The sequence below is a fragment of the Pituophis catenifer genome, unplaced genomic scaffold (assembly GCF_029215685.1).
Source record: "Pituophis catenifer annectens isolate HBS135680 unplaced genomic scaffold, rPitCat1.0.hap2 SCAF_9, whole genome shotgun sequence".
Taxonomy (NCBI): domain Eukaryota; kingdom Metazoa; phylum Chordata; class Lepidosauria; order Squamata; family Colubridae; genus Pituophis; species Pituophis catenifer.
Window position 1 is genome coordinate 17,681,055 of NW_027256889.1, and position 20,894 is coordinate 17,701,948.

The 20,894-nt window shown below is 44.6% G+C and overlaps 1 protein-coding gene across 1 annotated transcript in view; it reads right to left on the bottom strand.

Annotated features, from left to right (window-relative positions):
• Positions 1-18,442, bottom strand: part of CNKSR1 (connector enhancer of kinase suppressor of Ras 1) — a 37,209-nt gene extending 18,767 nt beyond the window's left edge. Inside the window, 9 exon segments of the mRNA XM_070949301.1 lie at positions 1,562-1,630; positions 2,163-2,222; positions 4,093-4,212; positions 6,381-6,422; positions 10,595-10,726; positions 11,750-11,834; positions 13,462-13,664; positions 13,968-14,125; positions 18,343-18,442. Coding sequence (XP_070805402.1) covers positions 1,562-1,630; positions 2,163-2,222; positions 4,093-4,212; positions 6,381-6,422; positions 10,595-10,726; positions 11,750-11,834; positions 13,462-13,664; positions 13,968-14,125; positions 18,343-18,394 — 921 coding nt within the window. The 5' untranslated portion in view covers positions 18,395-18,442.
• Between the last annotated feature and the right edge of the window lie 2,452 nt (positions 18,443-20,894).

A 20,894-nucleotide genomic window follows, 5' to 3' on the forward strand; every position in this document is an offset into this window, starting at 1 on the left:
GTTGCCTTTTGACAAACAAAATCAATGGGGGGGGGAGGCCAGATTTGCTTATTGACTGCATGATTCCTTTAACAACTGCAGTGATTCACTCAACAATTGTGGTAAAAAAAAAGTCATAAAATTGAGCATCATTCCCTTAACAATCGTCTTGCTTAGCAACAAAATTTCTGGTCTCAATTGTGGTCTTAAGCCGAGGACTACCTGTAGATTTAGATATGAGCCAGCAGTGTGCAGCAGCTGCCAAAAAAGCCAACACAGTTCTAGGCTGCATAAACAGAGGGATAGAATCAAGATCACCTGAAGTGTTAATACCACTTTATAATGCCTTGGTAAGGCCACACTTGGAATACGGCATTCAGTTTTGGTCGCCACGATGTAAAAAAGATGTTGAGACGGAGCTCACCCCGTTATGCGGCACTAGGAATTCAAACCACTGAACTTTCGATCGACAAGCTCAGCATCTCAGCCACTGAGCCACCGCGTCCCTTACTTGTCCCAGCTTCTGCCAACCTAGCAGTTCGAAAGCACGTAAAAAATGCAAGTAGAAAAATAGGGACCACCTTTGGTGGGAAGGTAACAGCTTTCCATACGCCTTTGGTGTTTAGTCATGCTGGCCACATGACCACCGAGACGTCTTCGGACAGTGCTGGCTCTTTGGCTTTGAAACAGAGATCAGCACCGCCTCCTAGAGTCGGGAACGACTAGCACATATGTGCGAGGAGAACCTTTACCTTTATTCCAACTTAAAAGATACACAATCACAGGAAGAGAAGCCAGGAAAGTTGGAAGTCACCCATCACCACTTAGTAGGTGGGCAACACTCCAACAAAGTCTCTCTCACAATAATAAGCAGCTAAATCCTAGTTTAATTATATTGAAGTTTATGTTTATATATATATATTAGCACATGGAAACTTCTCCATCTTTTCTCCTTCGGAAGTAGAATAGAATAGAATAATAACAGAATTGGAAGGGACCTTGGAGGTCTTCAACCCCCCTGCTTAGGCAGGAAACCCTACACCACTTCAGACAAATGGTCATCCAATCTTGGGTAACCCTGAGGACACAGTTAAACCCCCAAGTGCTTCAAAAATCACAACCCTCTAAAAGAATGTAAATGACCAGCTGACTGCAAGGAATATGCTGTCAGAGCTGAAGAAGCTTCTTGGATGAGAAGCAAAATGTCTTCAAAGAAAAAACAAGAAAGTCCAGTTGCCTCCAGAAAAAGATTGTCCAATCTCATCTTAAAAACTTCCAGTGTTGGAGCATTCGCAACTTCTGGAGGCAAGTTGTTCCACTGATTAATTGTTACAACTTGTCTCCAGAAGTTGTGAATGCTCCAACCCTGGAAGTTTTTAAGAAGAGAAGTAGGGAAGAGATGCTTTTCTTGGCCATAAAGGATCTCCCCATCATCCAGCAAAGCAACTTCACGCAGCATAAAAATTAAGGCAAGTGATAATGAAGGACTGCCCCATTCAAGTTAATCTCTCCCTTATAAGGTAGCTCAGCACCATAGTACATCCTGCCCCAGGAACCAAGCAGAGAAGAAGACTTGACTTACCACCACCTGGTCATTGACTTGGACTATTTCATCGCCTGGGAAGACCTTGCTGTACTGGTCAACAGGAATCTGGAAGGGAAAAGAAAAACAGAAGACCCTCAAGGACAAGACTGCCTTTGGAGGGAAAGGGCTGAAAAGGCAGTACGGACAGTCTCACGGTTTGTATAATTGTAGCAAGAAACTTTTTTGGACAGGAAAAGTCAAAACTCTCGGGGGTGGAGGAGGAAAGATTCCTGCCCAGGGGATTAAGTATTAACTTCAAGTTTGACCTTTTGGTTAATTCTACTCAATAAAGAATGCAAGGGAACGAAGGAGGCAGTTGTGCCAGGGAGAGGAGGGGAAGGGATAAATGGTAATTAGCCAAGTATGATGCAGAATCCCCATGGAGGGGGGGGGGGGAGAAGCAATAATGACAATTGGATTAGAGCCACATTTTCACAGGCAACGGTTTGAAAAAAAAAAAGATGAACTGGCCTGTTGCAGAGGAGGGTCTGTTTTAAAGGCTGGAGTTACGGTGACCCTGCCTGCTAATCTTGGGAATGTTGCCTCGGAGGGGGAGAGGCAGAGCTATGAACTGAACCCACTCCCACCGTACACTCACCTCTCGGGCAGTCCCCGATATCAAATGGAGACAGGAGGGCAAGGACTTAATCTCTAGGCCCTGCAGAGAAAAGATTTAGGAGACATGCTTATCAGCTCAACTCTGGCTCCGCAAGAGACAGCTGCCTCGCTTGCTTGTACGTTCAGTTCCTGTCGAGTCACTGGATAGCAATGGCTCATCGAAGGCGATCAGCCTTTCCTAATGCACCACCCTTCAGATAATTTGACCGCATTCATCTCCAGCCAATCCCCAAACTTGCTGTGGAGGGTAGGAGGTACAAAACATTTGAAGGAAGTCCAAAACATCCAGGTTGAGGAATGCCAGATGATGCAAAACTAGCCAAGATGGACCAACCCAGTGGAAGGCAATTTCATATGTAAACAACTGTGACATGGGCCATATGTATGTCCCAGTTTGGGGTTGTTAATTCCTGGATCATTTTATATATGTATACAGTAGTTATATAGAATTATAATTATAAACTACATATAGAAAAACTATCCAGGAATGGACAAGCCAAAGCTGGGGTATTAATCATGGTTCTTTTTAGCAAAGGACCCTAAAATAAATGAGGGGATGTCCACATAGAGATTAGCTGCATAGTTGAGAATGATAGATGTTGGGAGTCTGATACAGGTCAAGCTTGTGTGGTACATGGGGGAAATTCCTGTTCCAACCATAGCAAGATAAGACTGATAAAGGGGCCCTTTTCTGAAACCCCTGGAAGAATGACTCCATAAAGGTATCTGTATAAGTTCTCATGGTATCTATCACATGATGGGACCTGGAACAAGACGTTACAACATGAAGTTCTTCAGGAGGCCAACTCCTCCATGCTAAACTCTTCTCTCCTTCACTTACTGCACCTGTGCATGGTTTGCCAATTGCACAGTGGCAGATAAGACACCACTCCAGAGGGTCAACGTCATTGCCCAGAGGCTCATTGGTTGCTCTCTCCCCTCTTTGGAAGAGCTTTATAGCTCCCACTGCCTTAAGAAAGTTCAAAACATTCTTAAAGATCCATCTCATCCTGGGCACCCTTTTTTTTTTTTTTAACTATTACCATCTGGCAGACGGTACAGGACAATAAAAACAAGGAAAAATAGGCTGAAAAACAGCTTCTATCCCAGGGCAATAACCATATTGAATTCTACGGTATAGTGCAATATTGGGTTTTCAATTTCAATTACATAGAATGTAAAGGATGTATGTTTGTGATTTTATTTTTATAGTTATAATGTACACTGAAGACGGCATTTAATTTAGTTGTACCGTGTGCAATGACAATAAACTAAACTAAACTAAACTAAACTAAACCCCATTCTTCATCTGCTCTGGCAATGGTCCTTCAGCATCCCATGTCCCCTGAGCACACTCCGGCTATTTTGGCTCTTCCTTTCTCTCCCTTTATGTTTTCCCTCTTCAGACATTTTAGACACTTCTTCAAAACATCAGATTCCCCAAAGATATCTCAGACCTCTCTCTTTGCTGTGGGAGAGTACAAGAATACCAGTGTGGTCCAAACCCTTTTAGATCTTTTAGATCTGCCAGGCAAACCTTATTTATCATACAAGATTTGTATAGAACTGACTAAATCACATGGAGAGGAAAATATGTGTGAAAAGGTCAGAAGACAGTGTGCCTCTGCTCACTAATGGTTTAGATCAGTGTTTCTCAACCTTGGTAGCTTGAAGATGGGTGGACTTCAACTCCCAGAATCTGGGAGTTGAAGTCCACCCATCTTCAAGCTACCAAGGTTGAGAAACACTGGTTTAGATCATACCCAAAAACCTTGCTAAGATCCCTAATGAGTACCCAAAAGAGAGGAAAGGGATATTTGTAGTCAAGAACTGGTACAGTATTAAGTTGGTGGAGTGACTTCCACTCTTTTTATCCAGAAGAGCTGTAGTACTGACAGTACCAGACTCACCAAATTATCTTCTGGACCTGCAGGCTCAAGTTCCACCCTTTCCAAGACGGCTGTTTGATCCAGGTGGTTTGCTGGGCTGCAGTGTAAAATATGCTCACAGATTCCAGAAATATGTCTTCCCTGCAGAGTATAAAGGCAAAAGCTCTGGGGAAGCATGGCTTGAGCTGCCCTGTACAGTGGTGTCCTCAAGATTGACCCCTCTAAGAACAAGTGAGATCCAAGGAGCCCCAACATATAAACCATGGACCTGGGAAATGAGCTCAGCTACAACTGGGCAAATGCTACTAAGTCAGTGGTGAAATCCTACCGGTTCGCACCGGTTCAGGCGAACCGGTAGTGATAAAAGCTACCAGTTGGTCGAAACCGGTATTTCCGACGATCAGCTGTGCCGCACAATTTAAAATTGATAGAAAGCAGGAAATCCTGCTTTCTAGTGAATCTAAATTACGTGGCACAGCTGTTCCCCCCCCCCCTCGCTGTTTTATACCTTCCCAAGACTTTTTCCGTGTGCAGCGCATGTTTGGAGCGTACTATGCATGCACGCACATGCAATGTGCATTTGGCATGCACTGCATGCATTTGGTGCACACTGCGCATGCGTGTGCATGCAGATGTTTGGCACGCACCACATGTGCGGGCAGCAATCTGGTGGCAAACCGGGAAAGATTTCACCACTACTGCGTTATTTATACAGACCTTCTGCAGATTTTTTCAGATCACTTAGGAAACAGTCAAAAAGAAATCTAATGCTCTCTACATGGGGCTCCCCCTGGGGTGCACCCGGAGGCTCCAGCTGGTCTAGAATGCAGCCGCGCGGGGGATTATGGGAGCAACGGGGCGCTCCCATGTGACACCTCTCCTGCGTGAGCTGCACTGGCTCCCGGTGGTCTTCCGGGTACGCTTCAAGGTGTTGGTGACCACCTTTAAAGCGTTCCATGGCTTAGGGCCGGGTATTTACGAGACCGCCTTCTGCCACCAATAGCCTCCCACTGGCCAGTACGCTCGCACAGAGAGGGCCTCCTCAGGGTGCCATCCGCCAAACAGTGTCGGCTGGCGACCCCCAGGGGGAGAGCCTTCTCTGTGGCGGCGCCCGCCCTTTGGAACAACCTCCCCCCAGAGATATGTATAATATCAGACCTCTGGACTTTTCGTCGGGCCCTGAAAACTTATTTATTTCACCTAGCCGGGTTGGCTTGATCCCATAGTTTTGGTTAATTTTAATTGATTTTAATTGGGTTTGTTTTAAATTGCAGCCAAAAACATTTAATTATTTTAAACTGTTTTTAAATTTTGTATGTTCTGTTTTATTCTGGCTGTTCACCGCCCTGAGTCCTGCTGGAGAAGGGCGGTATACAAATTAAAATAAATAAATAAATAAATAAATAAAGTATGTACTTATGTAGAAATAAACAATGTTTCCCCATTAAAGATACGGTGATGGTTACCTACTAGAAGGCTTTGGTTACACCATTTGTGGTTCACAGCAATCCCAGTACTGTGTGTGGTTTTAAAATTGGCCCCAAATTAAAACCCATTCTACAACCCCTTAGGACAACTTCTTATGACACCCCCTCCCATTAGATCAAGAGGCATAGTTTTGGCCCTTATCCTTCAGAATTTGCCCATGCCTGCCTGGGGATGGATGTAGGGCAATAAAGTATTTCCAATAGACATCTGGCTGACCAGATGGTCTAGCCTAGAGGTCTAGATTATCCTTGGTCTAATCCCCCAAGTTTCTTTTTTTGTGTGCTAATTGGAGAAGAGGAGGAGTTAGGAAGATACCTGCATCTCCACCACTGACTTTTCAGATGAACCCATTTAAGATTCTGTAAAAGGTAAAGGTTCCCCTCGCACATATGTGCTAGTCGTTCCCGACTCTAGGGGGCGGAGCTCATCTCCGTTTCAAAGCTGAAGAGCCAGCGCTGTCCGAAGACATCTCTGTGGTCATGTGGCCAGCATGACTAAATGCCAAAGACGTACGGAACGCTGTTACCTTCCTACCAAAGATAATCCCTATTTTTCTACTTGCATTCTTTACGTGCTTTCGAACGGCCAGATTGGCAGAAACTGGGACAAGTAACGGGAGCTCACCCTGTTACGCGGCACTAGGGATTTGAACCACTGAACTGCCGACCTCTCGATCGACAAGCTTGGCGTCTTAGCCACCGAGTCACCCCGTCCCTTAAGATTCTGTATATAAGGCAATCATATGGCTATTGATCCATAGAAGGTTGGGGAATTTGTAGTTTCAACACTGTGGTGGGAACCCAGATCTTTTCACTACTTACAATCAGTAAAATTCGGTCCTCTCTTTCAGATACAGTGCACTCCTATAAGGACAAATGCAAAGAAAGGTATATTAATAGAAGCTAGGATTGTTGATTCAAACTAGACCACCTTTCTAGTTGAACTAGACAACATTTCACCAAGACCAAAGGTATGATGAATTCACAGAAATTCAGATGGCATTCCAATCCTCCTCCTAATTGGATTCATGGCGATTCCTATTCAGAGTGGCGTGGAATTTGGAGACCCATGCATTGGCCAAAGCTTTAAACAGAGTCAACTAGGAATGGGGTTTAATCTTAAAATGGTCACTTTATCAGCTTAAGAACAGGAGGCGTGCATCTTATAACTATGGGAAATATGTATATGAAGTTTTACAAAACTGTTTTAATAAAGGATGGCCAATAATTCATCAAGGTCATCCATGCATAATCTATGTCTGGAAGCAACTTATTCATGTATCTACTGTATATGTATGAGCAGCTCTTAATCTTGTTGTTATTGCTCTCTTTTCCACTTAATGCCTTTATTTAAATAAAGGCAAATAACTCTCAACAACAATCCCACCAATCAATCATGGAAGATACAGGAAATTCTAAAAGGTGGCAACGTTTTGGCATCTAGGAGCACCGCAAGTTCAAGTTTTGAACTTACTTGTTTTTTAGCCCAATCTTGATCAGCTAATATCATACATTTGAGCAATTTTTTAAACTTAGCTTTTGCCTGTTCAGAGTAAACAACAGAGATGGAAGGGACTTTAGAGGTTTTCTAGTCCAATCCCCTCCTCAAGCAGGAGACCCTATACCATTTCAGACAAATGGTTGTCCAATCTCTTCTTAAAAAGCTCCAATGATGGAGCACCCACAACGTCTGAAGCAGGGGTGGGTTCTAAAATATTTTACTATTGGTTCTGTGGGCATGGCTTATTTTATGGGCATGGCTTGGTGGGGGGTAATGTGACTGGGTGGGTGTGGCCAACTTTTTTTTTTTTTTACTTTTAAAAGCATTTTTTCTACAACCTTAAGAGGTTGCAGAAAAAAATGCTTTTAAAAGCCTCTGACGATCAGGCAACTCAGCTGGGATCACCAGAGGCTTTTAAAGGCATTTTTTTTCCTACAACCTCTTCGGTTGAACCCTTCCCCTTCGGACCAGGGACTGGTTCAGGGCGTGGCCAGCCAATGTTATTACCGGTTCTCCGAACTACTACAAATTTTTACTACCGGTTCTTGCGAACCGGTGCAAACCGGGAGCAACCCACCACTGGTCTGAAGGCAAGCCTGATTAATTGTTCTGTCAGGAAATTTCTCCTTATTTCTAGGTTGGTCTTCTCCTTGATTAGTTTCTATCCATTGCTTCTCTTTCTGCCTTCAGATGCTTTGGAGAATAGGTTGACTCCTTCTTTGTGGCAGCCCCTTAGATATTGGAAGACTGCTATCATGCCACCCCAGTTCTTCTTTTTATTAGACTAGACGTACCCAATAGCCAGTTCTTCAAATGTTTTAGCCTCCAGTCCCCTAATCATCTTTGTTGCCCTTCTTTTTAAGGCAGTGCCCCTCCCATTGACCTTCTTGCTATTTTTCTATCAATTTCACAATTTAAACAACACTATTGGAGTCAATTTCCATTATTCCCAGTCAATTTCAGAATTCTAATAGGGGTTGTATAACAAGAATCTGGAGGAGGAGGAGGAAGGGGAGAAAAAATTTGAAAGGAAATAACATTGGGAAGAATGTTGGAGCCTGAATGGCTTATTACCTCAGTATGTTAGTTACCATACTTAACAGCATAAAATGATACTGTGTTTCCCCAAAAATAAGACCCTTATATTTTTTTGAACCCTGAAATAAGCACTTTGCCTTATTGCCATGTGCTCAAAAGCCCGATTGGGCTTATTATCAAGGGATGTCTTATTTTGGGGGAAATAGGGCAGTGGTGGATTGCCCCTGGTTTGGACCGGTTCGCAAGAACTGGTAGTAAAACTGGCAGGAGGCTCCGCCCACCGACCTGGATGTCATCAAAAAGTTTTTGCGCATGCACAGAAGCGCACACACGCACGCGGTCCCTTTGCGAGCCGGTAGTAAAGTAAGTAGAACCCACCCCTGACACAGGGTATAAGATTTCACCTCTTTTTCAGCTCACGGTAGAGTACTTTACACATAAAAGATATTTAGCATACAGTATAGAGCCAGCTTGGTGCAGTGGTTAAGGCACCAGACTACCAACCAGAAGATGGTGAGTTCTAGTCCTGCCTTAGGCACAAAGTCAGGTGGGTGGCTTTGGATCAGTCACACATTCTCAGCCCCAGGAAGGAGGTAATGACAAACCATTTCTGAAAAACCTTGCCAAGAAAATGGCAGGGGCTTATCCAGGCAGTCTCCGATTGAATGGTGAAAAAAAAAAAGAAGCGGAACTAGAAAAGATTCCCATCAAGTTATTGATAGTGCCAATAATATTGAACAAAAGTTTCCTAACTATGGCAACTTCTAGACATGTAGAAAAAGAATAGAATAGAATAGAATAGAATAGAATAGAATAGAATAGAATAGAATAGAATAGAATAGAATAGAATAGAATAGAATGAAACTTGTCATTTTAAATGTACACTAATAAGCATAGATTAAAATGAAATTTTCTTGCATTCTGTTCTCAAAAGATAACCATTATGCATATACCCCCCCCCCCACACACACACATATGACACAGAGAAATATCACAGTCTAGTTCGGATGTATGACTATACATGACGGGGGGGGGGGAAGGGAAAGAATCCTGAGAATTTATAAGATGTATGAAGAAATAAAGCTGTTACAAAATCTAGTAATCCTGCTATAGATACTTCGAAACCTCCTCCCAGAGGGCAGCAACAGAAGCAGACCATGGGGTGGGTGGGTGGGGTCCCTAACGATTCTTTGAGCTCTAAGCACATAGTGCTTAGAAGCAATATCCTGAATGATGGGAAGCGAACTTCCTATAATCTTCTCCGCTGTCCTTACCACTCTCTGTAAGGACTTTCTATCTGAGGCACTGCCGCCACTAAATCAAAGAGTGATGCAGTTTGTTAAAACGCTCTCAATTGTAAAAAAGTAGCCAGGACAGAATGAAAAAGATGTACTCTCCTCATCCAGTGCAGGCAATGCAAATGCTGGTTTGCACGCTTCACTAAAGATAACATCTGAGGAAACCAAGATACGTAGATATCAACTCTAGAAGTCTCACTAATCTAGAAACTGCCAAGGATGCAGAAGGTGACTAAAACAGAGCAGTAAAAAAAACTAGTCGAAAACAGCTTCCTTCCTAAAGACAGGGAGATACAGAAATTGTGCTTAAGATTCGTACAATGTTATCTCAAATTTAATCTCTGCATCTTCAGGTGAAACTGGGCAAGCTTCCTGTTTCTCCCCTCCCCTTCCCCCACTGCCCATTTAAATCTACACATTGTCCTGCATTGGGGCGATTCTTCTATGCACCCTCCTATCCTTTCTCATGCTTTGGTTAAATAAATGGCTTAGGACCTGGGTATATACGAGACCGCCTTCTGCCAGCAACAACCTCCCACCGGCCAATACGCTCCCACAGAGAGGGACTCCTCAGGGTGCCGTCGGCCAAACAATGCTAACTGGTGACACCCAGGGGGAGAGCCTTCTCTATGGGGGCACCAGCCCTCTGGAATGAGCTGCCCCTAGAGGTTCGTATGCTCCCCGACCTGCGTACTTTTTGCCGCGCCCTTAAGACCCTTAAGAAATATAGAAATAAAATTATTATTATTATTATTATTATTATTATTATTGTTGTTGTTGTTGTTGTTGTTGTTGTTGTTGTTGTTATTATTATTATTATTATTATTATTATTATTATTATTATTATTATTCTGTTTCAGCAAGCCGGACTGGCCTAGTATGAATTTTTAAAATGTATGTATGTTTTAATTTGCGGCCAAATTTTATATTCGATTTTAATTGGTTTTAAATTTTATAAATCTATGTGTTTTAATATGGGTGTACACCGCCCTGAGTCCTTTGGGAGAAGGGCGATATAGAAATCTAATAAACTCTTAAATGTCATTTCCAGCATAACTATCTATTGTGAAACCTCCCCAGCAAATTCCACAGATTCCATGCAAGAACAAGACATACACACAGAGATACATATATAAGGAAAGCGAGGTGGTAGGAAAACACCCAATGGCTATTCTTAGAATGACTACTGAAGAACCTACCTTAATTTGTAGTTCTCTCTCCTAAACAGGTTGTAACTTTCAGCCCGTTTGTTTCCCTTTTAACAGGAACATCTGAGAACTCCAGCACCCAGCCCTGCCTCCGATCCCAAAGTGTGAGTCACAGGATGACTTCTATAAAAGACAACTGACCAGTCCCCCCCCCCCCGTTCCAACTTTGTTTACTCCTTCTCCTGTTTATTCCTCCCACCCTTCCTGGTCAGCTGCCATTTCTGTCAGTTCACTCAAGTTCAGCTTCTCTACTCTCGTTTTCAGTTAGCCAACATTAAATCTCAGGCATGGATAGATTGTCATCACCTCCCAGAATAAATGCCTTCACCATCTTCTCTAGCTTTCCTATGAGCCGGTGGGTCATAAGCCAATCACATCTTGCTCAACTATCATTCCCAACAGCACCCGCCAGCTTTCTTAAGGATGAGAGTTTATTTATTTTATTTATTAATTTATTAGTCATATTTCTATGCTGCCCACTCTCCGAGGACTCTGGGCGGCTTACACCAAAGACAGTATACTAAATAGCATATTGCCCCCAATAATCTGGGTCCTCATTTTACCCATCTCGGAAGGATGGAAGGCTGAGTCAACCTTGAGCCGGTGAGATTTGATCCGCTGATCTGCTGAACTAGCAAGTAGCTGCAGTACTGCACCCTAACCACTGCGCCACCTCGGCTCTTTTAACTCTCCCAGTTGCTGGGAGGCATAGATCAGTGAAACAGGATCCCCTGGATGTCTCTTTTCCCAAAGAGCATTTAGTTGGGTTCCATCTGTTGATAACTAGATAATTTTATCTAGTTTTATCTAGTTATACAACAGGTGGAGGAAATATACTGTCCAACAGTTTCCAAGACATGCAACATGATTATTGTTTCCTCTTTCAACACATTTAACCTGTAAGAATACCTACAGATTATATCCTTACAAATGTTAATATAGTATATGAATACCATCACAGAATAAAGCAAATTACCCCATTAGCCACACAACATAGAAATACTTAACCATCCATACAACCATTTATTCAGGAAAAATAGATTTTTCTTAAAATGCTCTTGTTCCAACTAATTTGCAGGGTGGGTATAACCCATCCCTGTGCTGTAAAATTCTTCCCTGACCAAAGTGCTACCCACTACTACCTACCTTCTGCACGGTCTCTGCCAGATCACCACAAAGCCAGATGATGTCTCGGCTGGCTGAATAATCATGCAGGTGGGAGAAGAGATACCTGCAAGAGTAGACTTGTAAGCTCCCGGTTAGATTCTGTTGTACAGGCAAACTACTAGAGGCCAGGTGGAGGAAGTGGACATGGCTAAAAGTTCTTTCTGTTTGCGTGTTTTTTTTAAAGCAGGAAGACTCCTATTCACCTGCACTGATTCACTTCACAGGTCAGCCTAAAACAACTACATTTCTAGGGCACTCAAATTCAGAGTAGGCACCCTCATACAGTAAAAGCAAAGCAATAAACAGCCTTCTTGACTTCAGTTGAACTAAACTATGTCAAGTGTAATAAAGGCCAGGTGCTAACCTCAATCAATATACAGTATTTTGACAATTTATCAGTGTTTTTCTGCCGGTGCCAGACAGGTACTGGTGGAAGGAAGGAAGGAAGGAAGGAAGGAAAGAAAGAAAGAAAGAAAGAAAGAAAGAAAGAAAGAAAGAAAGGAAGGAAGGAAGGAAGGAAGGAAGGAAGGAAGGAAGGAAGGAGGGAGGGAGGGAGGGAGGGAGGGAGGGAGGGAGGGAGGGAGGGAGGGAGGGAGGGAGGGAAGGAAGGAAGGAAGGAAGGAAGGGGAGGGAGGGAGGCAGAAAGAGAGAGAGAAAGAGAAAGAAAGAGAGGAGGGAAGGGAGAGAGGGAGGAAGGCTTGAACTAGAAAGAAAGGAAGGAAGGAAGGAAGGAAGGAAAGGGAGAAGGGAGGGAGAAAGAAAGAAAGAGAGAGAGAGTGAGAAAGAAAAAAGAGAGGAGGGAGGGAGGGAGGCAGGCTTGAACTAGATAGATAGATAGATAGATAGATAGATAGATAGATAGATAGATAGAAAGAGGGAGGGAGGGAGGGAGGGAGGGAGGAAGAAAGAGAAAGAAAGAGAAAGAATGGAGGGAGGGAGGGAGGAAGAAAGAGAAAGAAAGAAAGAAAGAGAGGAGGGAAGGGAGAAAGGGAGGAAGGCTTGAACTAGAAAGAAAGAAGGAAGGAAGGAAAGAAGGGAGGGAGGGAGGGAGGGAGGAAGAAAGAGAGAGAGAGAAAGAAAGAAAGAGAGAGAGGAGGAAGAGAGGCTTGAACTAGAAAGAAAGAAAGAAAGAAAGAAAGAAAGAAAGAAAGAAAGAAAGAAAGAAAGGGGAGGGAGGGAGGGAGGAAGGAAGGAAGTCTTGAACTTGATTGGGTTCACATGAAACCACTTTTAATCTGATTCTCTTCGGATGTTTCGAAATACGATTGGACGTTCATATTTGCAATCCAACCCATCCAGGAAACCTCAGGTTTGGGAAAGGTTTTTCTAATCCGTAATTTATCTCAGGAGGGGACAAACTGCCTTTTTCTTGAAAAGGATCTACAGAGGCACGTGTCAGTAACAGGTGGGGTTTCCAAAAACAAAGGTCAGAGCCATAGCTAAAAATTGACAGAGCCACCTGATCTCTCTTTCTCTGGCATCCCACCTCGGCCTTTCTGTTGCGTTTCCTCTCCCACCCACTCGACAAGAGACTAAAGCAAACGGCACTTTCAAGAAGTGGACTGTGATTGTTTATTGAGGGCAGCAGGAAATGATGAGCAACTACACACTGCCCTCCCATGTTTCATCAAGATGAGAGCAGCCCTGGGATACGCACACCCTTCCCAACATCCAAGCAAATAGGCGAATACCTGTTCAGCCATAAAAACAGGCCTTTAGCAGCACTGATCAGCTCCACCACAGATGCCAGGAGATCCAAGCTGGACTTTTCGGCAGCCGCTCCGTGATAAGTGCTCACTTTCCTGCGACTCAGAATGCAGACCTCGATCGTCCGAATGATCCCTTGCAGCTTCTCGGCGAGCGTCCTCAGGTTGGAGGTGGTCAGCTCGTAGTTCTAGAGAGAGGAATACAGGCCCAGATCAGTAGTGGATTTCAAATCCCGGCACTACCAGTTCGCTATCGGTAGCGAGCGCACAGCGCTTCTGTGCATGCGCAGAGCGTTTTCAATGATGCCTGGACGGGTGTGCGGAGCCTCCTGCCACCGCCGCTACCAGTTTGCCTGAACCAGGGCGAACCCGGAGCAACCCACCACTGGCCCAGATATTCTGTAAGGAAAGCAATGTTTCACCCATTCTCTACCAAAGCTATCGGCTGTCCATTGAAGGTTCGCTGGGATTTGTTTTCCGCAGGCACCCACCAAAACGCAAAGCTGCTCCACAGCTTCCAGGAGGAGCTCTTGATGGCCGATGCAGCTCACGCCCAGGTTCTCCAAATCCCGATAGGATAACCGGAGCAGCCTCTTCCCGGTCAACTCCCACGTCTCCACAGGGTAACCTTGTAATACTGGATCCAAACCTAAACAGAGGAGGCAAAGCAAAACAAATGATTTCCTGGATTTCATCAAACCAGTTCAGACTCCAAACCCTTTGAGAAGAACCATAGCTTAGATCAACCTTGGCAACTTGAAGACTTGTGGACTTCAACTCCCAAAGTTCCTCAGCCAGCAAAGCTGGCAAAGCAAAGTTGGCTGAAGAACTCTGGGATTTGAAGTCCACAAGTCTTAAAGTTGCCAAGGTTGGAGACCCCTGCCTTAAACCACTACTTTATACCAACTTGGCTCTCTTTGTTTATCTCAATTTTTGCAGCCCAATCGCAGAGAAGGAATTTTTGCTTTCCTGGCTGAGGAATTCTGGGAGTTGAAGTCCACAAGTCTTAAAGTTGCCAAGGTTGGAGACCCCCGGCTTAGATCATCACACACACTTTGCCTCAAAAAAAGGCCAACTTCAATCCCTGCAGTAACAGGTGGTCCTCAACTTACAACCGCAAGTGAGCCGAAAATTTCCACTGCTAAGCAAGACCGTTGCTAAGTGAGTTGGGTCCCATTTTACAACCTTTTTGCCAAAGTTGTTAACTGCAGTGGTTAAGTGAATCATGCAGTTGTTAAATGAACCTGGCTTTCCCCCACTGACTTTGGTTGTCAGAAGCCAGCTGGGAAGGTTACAAATAGTGATCACATGACCCCAGGACAGTACAACTGTCATAAATACACGCCAGTTGCCAAGCGTCCACATTTTGATCACATGACCGTGGAAATGCTGCAATGGTTGTAAATGTGAAAACTGGTGAAAAGTCACTCCTTTCAGTGCCTTTGTGACTTCAAACAGCCACTAATCAAATACTATAAGTGGAGAACTACCTGTACTATTTCCCCCTTTCTCTTTAAATGTTATTTCTCAGTTTAAAAATTGCTTGGGGTTGTTTTAAGGCCATCATTGCTTCTACTTGCCCCACCAAATCTAGCAGAGAGGACCTGATGGGATTGATAGGAATGAGGCTGAGAATAGGAATAGGAATTTATTTATTTAGTTATTGGTTCGATTTATATGCTGCCCTTCTCCGAAGACTCAGGGCGGCTTCAATAGCCTTCATACTTTGTACATACCTGCTTAGTAGGGCTTTCGGCACCCCCTAAGCGGTGTTCTTTTTTTATACAAAGTCAGCTTATTGCCTCCACAATCCGGGTCCTCATTTTACCTACCTCGGAAGGATGGAAGGCTGAGTCAACCTTGAGCCTGGTGAGATTTGAACTCGCAGTAATTGCAGGCAGCTGGCATAGGAATAGGAATAGGAATAGGAATAGGAATAGGAATAGGAATAGGAATAGGAATAGGAATAGGAATAGGAATAGGAATATTCGCCAAATGTGATAGGACATACAAGGAATTTGTCTCCGGTACATAAGCTCTCAGTGTACACGCATACAACAACAAAGTGATAGGTCGTAGCTCATAAATCATAGTTTACAATCATTAATCATAAGATACAAACAACAAGTGATAAATCATAAGGTATCAATAGGAGAAGATAGGAGAAAAGATGAGAAATGAGAAAGTTGAGAAGATGAGAAGGCTAATAGCAATACAGCCTACTACCCAGGTAAATGAAGTAGGGTATATTAGAGTAGATCCAGAGGACCTTACATTGACCAACCCATCGGTCATCCACTGGTAGTGTCTTCAGTTAGGATTGAAACATGAGTAGAGTAGAGTAGAGTAGAGTAGAGTAGAGTAGAGTAGAATAGAATAGAATAGAATAGAATAGAATAGAATAGAATAGAATAGAATAGAATAGAATAGAATAGAATAGAATAACAGAGTTGGAAGGGACCTTGGAGGTCTTCTAGTCCAACCCCATGCCTAGGCAGGAAACCCTACACCACTTCAGACAAATGGTTATCCAACATCTTCTTAAAAGCTTCCAGTGTTGGAGCATTCATAACTTCTGGAGGCAAGTTGTTGAATCCCTTTCTTTGGCTGCTACCATCATTTGTCATTTCTATGCTAGAAAATGTCAATAGACTACTCAGAAATGTTCTACAGGGTGTGTGGTCAAAAAAGTCAAGATAATTGCCATGATGTTGCTATTTAAAGCTCCCATTTATGTGTGCCCATAAAAACTTTGATTGCACTCAAGGTGGCCATTTTGAGCATACCCTGCAGACACTGCCATCACTTGAAAGACTGAGCCAAATTCTGACAGTTGCATGAAGGCCCGATTCACTGCTCAGCATCAAGATCCATTAGATCAGGGGTTTCCCAAAATTGGTGGCTTTAAGACCTGTGCTGGCTGGGGAATTCTGGGAGTTGAAGTCCACAGGTCTTAAAAGTTGCCAACCTTGGGAAATCCTGCATTTAGACTGATGGATGGAATAAGAACAACTTTTTTCAGAGACGGTTTTCATTCTATCATTAGCCGAGGCAATGAGATTGTTTTTAATCATTGTTTCTGCTCCATTTGAATGCATTTGATGCTGATTTAAATAAGATTTGCAGTTTTAAATTAGCAGAGTTTGGGGAGGGTGGGGCAGAACAAGCTTTTTCCCTTGAAAGACAGCAAGGAATGACTGGCCATAAATAACTGTATACTGAAAGTGTCAGAGGATAATGTAATGTGGCAGATGACATATAAAAGCCATCTAAGCAAAGTACTAAATGCATATATACACACATACTGCATATACATACCCCCAGGTGTTATGTTTATATCCATCCTCTGAATGCTCAAGGGACTTTTATTTTACCTTCCCAACGATGTGGTGTAGGTTGAGAGGTGCCAAGCGCTGAGTGAATCTCACTCTCCTCAGCCCTAATTCAATATTATAAGGGCATTGGGGTGGGGTAGGGGGTCAGAGAGGGGAGGATATAATACCCTGGTCCACAGAATAATACTGAAGAGAGCAAGCATGAGCAATCCGCCGGCCCATTCAGAGCTGCACATGTTCTGTTAAATCTAATCTGATTCTCTTGCAGATTTAAAGTCATGCCTTCCAAGAAAGTTAATTTTGAAGGATCTGCCCTAACTTTCTTGAGGGGGGGGGAGAGGGAGAGAGCAAGAGGGAGAGAGAGAGAAAGAAAGAAAGAGGGAAAGAGAAAGTGAAAGAGAAAGAGAGGGGGAGAGGAAAGAAAGAGAGAGAGAGGGAGAGAAAGAGAGAGAGAAAGGGAGAGAGATAAAGAGGGGGGAGAGGGAGAGAGCAAGAGAGAGAGAGAGAAAGAAAGAGGGAGAGAGTGAAAAAGAAAGAGTGGGAGAGGAAAGAAAGGGAGGAAGGGAGAGAAAGAGAGAGAGAAAGGGAGAGAGATAAAGAGGGGGAGAGGGAGAGAGCAAGAGAGAGAGAGAAAGAAAGAGGGAGAGAGAAAGAGAAAGAGAGGGGGGAAGAGGAACGAAAGAGAGAGAGAGAAAGGGAGAGAGAGAAAGGGAGAGAGAGAGAGACAAAGAGAGAGGGAGAGGAAAGAAAGAGAGAGAGAAAGAGAGAGAGAGAAAGGGAGAGAGAGAAAGAGAGAGGGGTAGAGGGGGAGGGAGAGAAAGAGAGAGAGAGAAAGTAAAAAGAAAGAGAGAGAGAAAGAGAGGGGGAGAGGAAAGAGAGAGAGAGAAAGAGAGGGGGAGAGGGGGAGGAAGAGAAAGAGAGAGAGAGAGAGAAAGAAAAAAGAGAGAGAGAAAGAGAGAAAGAGAGAGGGGGAGAGGGAGAGAGAAAGAGAGAAAGAGAGAGGGAGGAGAGGGAGAGAAAGAGAGAAAGAAAGAAAGAGAAAGAAAGAGAGAAAGAGGGAGAGAGGGAGAGAAAGAGGGAGAGAGAGAGAAAGAAAGAAAAGAGAGAGAGAGAGAAAAAGAGAGAAGGAGAAAGAGAGAAAGAAAGAGGGAGGGAGGAGAGGGAGACAACCACCGTGTTTAAGGAGTTGAAAAGAAACGAGGAGAGACGAGGGCTTGTCACCTCCCCCCCAAATCCTTGGCTAAAGCCCCTTTCCCCCCCCCCCAGCCCGCATCGCATCCACCCCTGAAACGACCAACTGCGCTTGTTGGACCCCACCAAGCCTCCCTTCCCGAACCCAGCTGGGCAGGACCAACCTTGCCCTTCGCGGGAAGGCGCGCAGGGGCACCTGAGTCCGGCCCTGGCAGGCGGCTTCCCCTCACCTGGGGCCGCCGGGACGGAGCGAGTCTCATCGGAACACACCTTTGGGGGGGGGAGAGGGAGCCCTAACCCTCCCCCGCCAAGACCGCCAAGGTCCCCCCCCCCCCCCTACCTCGGATCCAAGCCAGCACCGTCTGGGAGGTCCAGAGAGAGACGGGCTCCATCCTCGGGCCCCGGGCTCGGCCCCTCCCTGCGGGGCCCCTTCTGTTCCGGGCAGAGGCTTCCGCGTTGGGAGAATCGGGGCGAGCGCCCGAGACGAACCTGCAGGTTCCAACAGGTAGTCGTCAGCCGGCTGGCTGGTTGGCCCAACCTGCTGTCCATCACGGGGAACACCCGCCCACTTCTCTCGCTCTTGAAAGAGAGAGGTGTTTTTTGTTTTTTTTTAAAGCTGGACTTGAAATTATTTAGTTTCTGGGGGGGGGATTTTCCCCCTTTATATGAAGCCCCCCCTCCCTTCGCCAGCACTCGATTGCAGAAAATATGACTTCAGCAACAGAGTGGTCAATGCCTGGAATGCACTACCTGGCTCTGTGGTTTCATCCCAAACCCCCCAAACTTTTAACCTAAGACTGTCTACTGTGGACCTCACCCAGTGGTGGGATTGAAATAATTTAACAACCGGTTCTCTGCCCTAATGATTTCTTCCAACAACCAGCTCACCAACTGCTCAGAAAGTTAACAACCGGTTCTCCCGAAGTGGTGCGAACTGGCTGAATCCCACCACTGACCTCACCCCATTCCTAAGAGGTCTGTAAGGGGCGCACATAAGAGCACCAGCGTGCCTACCGTCCCTGTCCTGATGTTTCTTCTCTTCGTATCTATTTTATGTATCCAATCCATGCTTATGCGTATTACCAGATACGTTCTTGACAAAAATAAATAAATAAAATAAAATAAAATAAATAATTTCAGGCCACCTCAGGTGATGCTCCTTCCCTATTTTCCAAACAGCATGCCCCCCCCAATTTACACACACACCCCTCTGCACACACCTTAACAGTAACGGAGTTGGAAGGGACCTTGGAGATCATCTAGTCCAACCCCCTGCTCACACAGGAGACTTGCTGGGTTACGGTCGGGGAGGGGGAAAAAGCCAAGATGCTCAACTTCGCTGGCTGCCTTAAAGGATCAGGGCCGAAGTTTCGGGCAACCACAGGTGGCAATTCTAAACACACTTCAAGTGGGAGAGAAATTCCACAGCCGGGAGTTGAAAGGCGCTTCTGGGATTGTCCAGGGTCGGGGGCGGAGGATGGGGTCTCTCGGCCCCCTTCCAATTGGGATCTTCCGCAATAACCAAGACAGTAACAGTAACAGAATTGGAAGGGAGCTTGGAGGTCATCTAGTCCAACCCCCTGCTCGCACAAATGTACTAAGGATTTGAACCGCCGACCTTTCTGATTGACAAGCTCAGTGTCTTAGCCACTGAGCCACCTAGTCAGGCTATGAAAGACAGTTTTTGCTACGTTTTCCCACCATTTTAGTAAATCTGGGCTACTTCTGCAGCCAGAAGTGATAGAATTGGTCTACTTATATTTTCCTTTCCCCCCAAAAAATTCATACATACATGCATACATACAGAGAGGATTATGCAAATTGAAAATAATTATATAAAGGTATGTGTAAATATGCACATGTTCCTATAATTCCAAAAAAAATCCAATTACGGGCATCCTGTTGCAAAATGCGGTCTAAATCCTAAAACAGATTTGATGCGGTATAAAAAGGAACCTCCTTTCCTCAATCAATCAATCAATCACTCCCAAATCTCAGGGGAGGAAATAATAATCCAGATGATTTCAGTTGGTCAGTCCCTTTCAGGTAGGCCAGATGAGGAAACTGGCTCTCCCAAATTCGACTAGGCTATAGTAACAGAATCTTGAAAGTCTGGCTGTGGTTTTTCTTCGTTCTCTCCCTCTAATCTCCTAGAGAATGAGTGTGGAGCCAATCTTGAGTTCCTTCCTAGTGTTGGATTTGTTTCCCAGGATTAGAACATGTTTTTATACATGTTGTTGCAACCACCTCTGTTTAATTTCTCCAAGGTCATCTGTGGTATCTCTGCGCATCTGCTGACGTCTTCATTCCTTCTCTGGGATTGGGCTGCAAAAATTGAGATAAACAAAGAGAGCCAAGTTGGTATAAAGTAGTGGTTTCAGCTGCAGGGCTCTCCAACTGTGGCGACTTTAAGACTTGTGGACTTCAACTCCCAGAGTTCCTCAGCCAGCTTTGATTTGCTGGCTGGGGAACTCTGGGAGTTGAAGTCCACAAGTCTTAAAGTCGCCAAGGTTGGAGACCCACTGGTTTAGAAACTGGGAAACCATGAGTTCTAGTCCTAGCTTGGGTAAAAAGCCAGCTGGGTAATCTTGGGCCAGTCCCTCTTTCTCAGCCCTGGCAAGTAGGCAATGGCAAACTCACTTCTGAAATCTTGCCATGAAAAGTGCAGTCATCAGGAGTCAACACTGACTTGAAATATAAGCAATGCTTCTCTGGATTTCTGCAAACCCAGATTTGGTAGCTTTCCTATCATGTGATCTGTGATGCAAAAAGGATGCCCACCTCTGCTCTGAATCATTGATGGCACCCTCCCAACGAAGCAAGTAGAGAAACAAGAATGAACATGATGCTGGTTTTCCATGCAGCTCTGAATGGCTCATTGACCCAAACTGC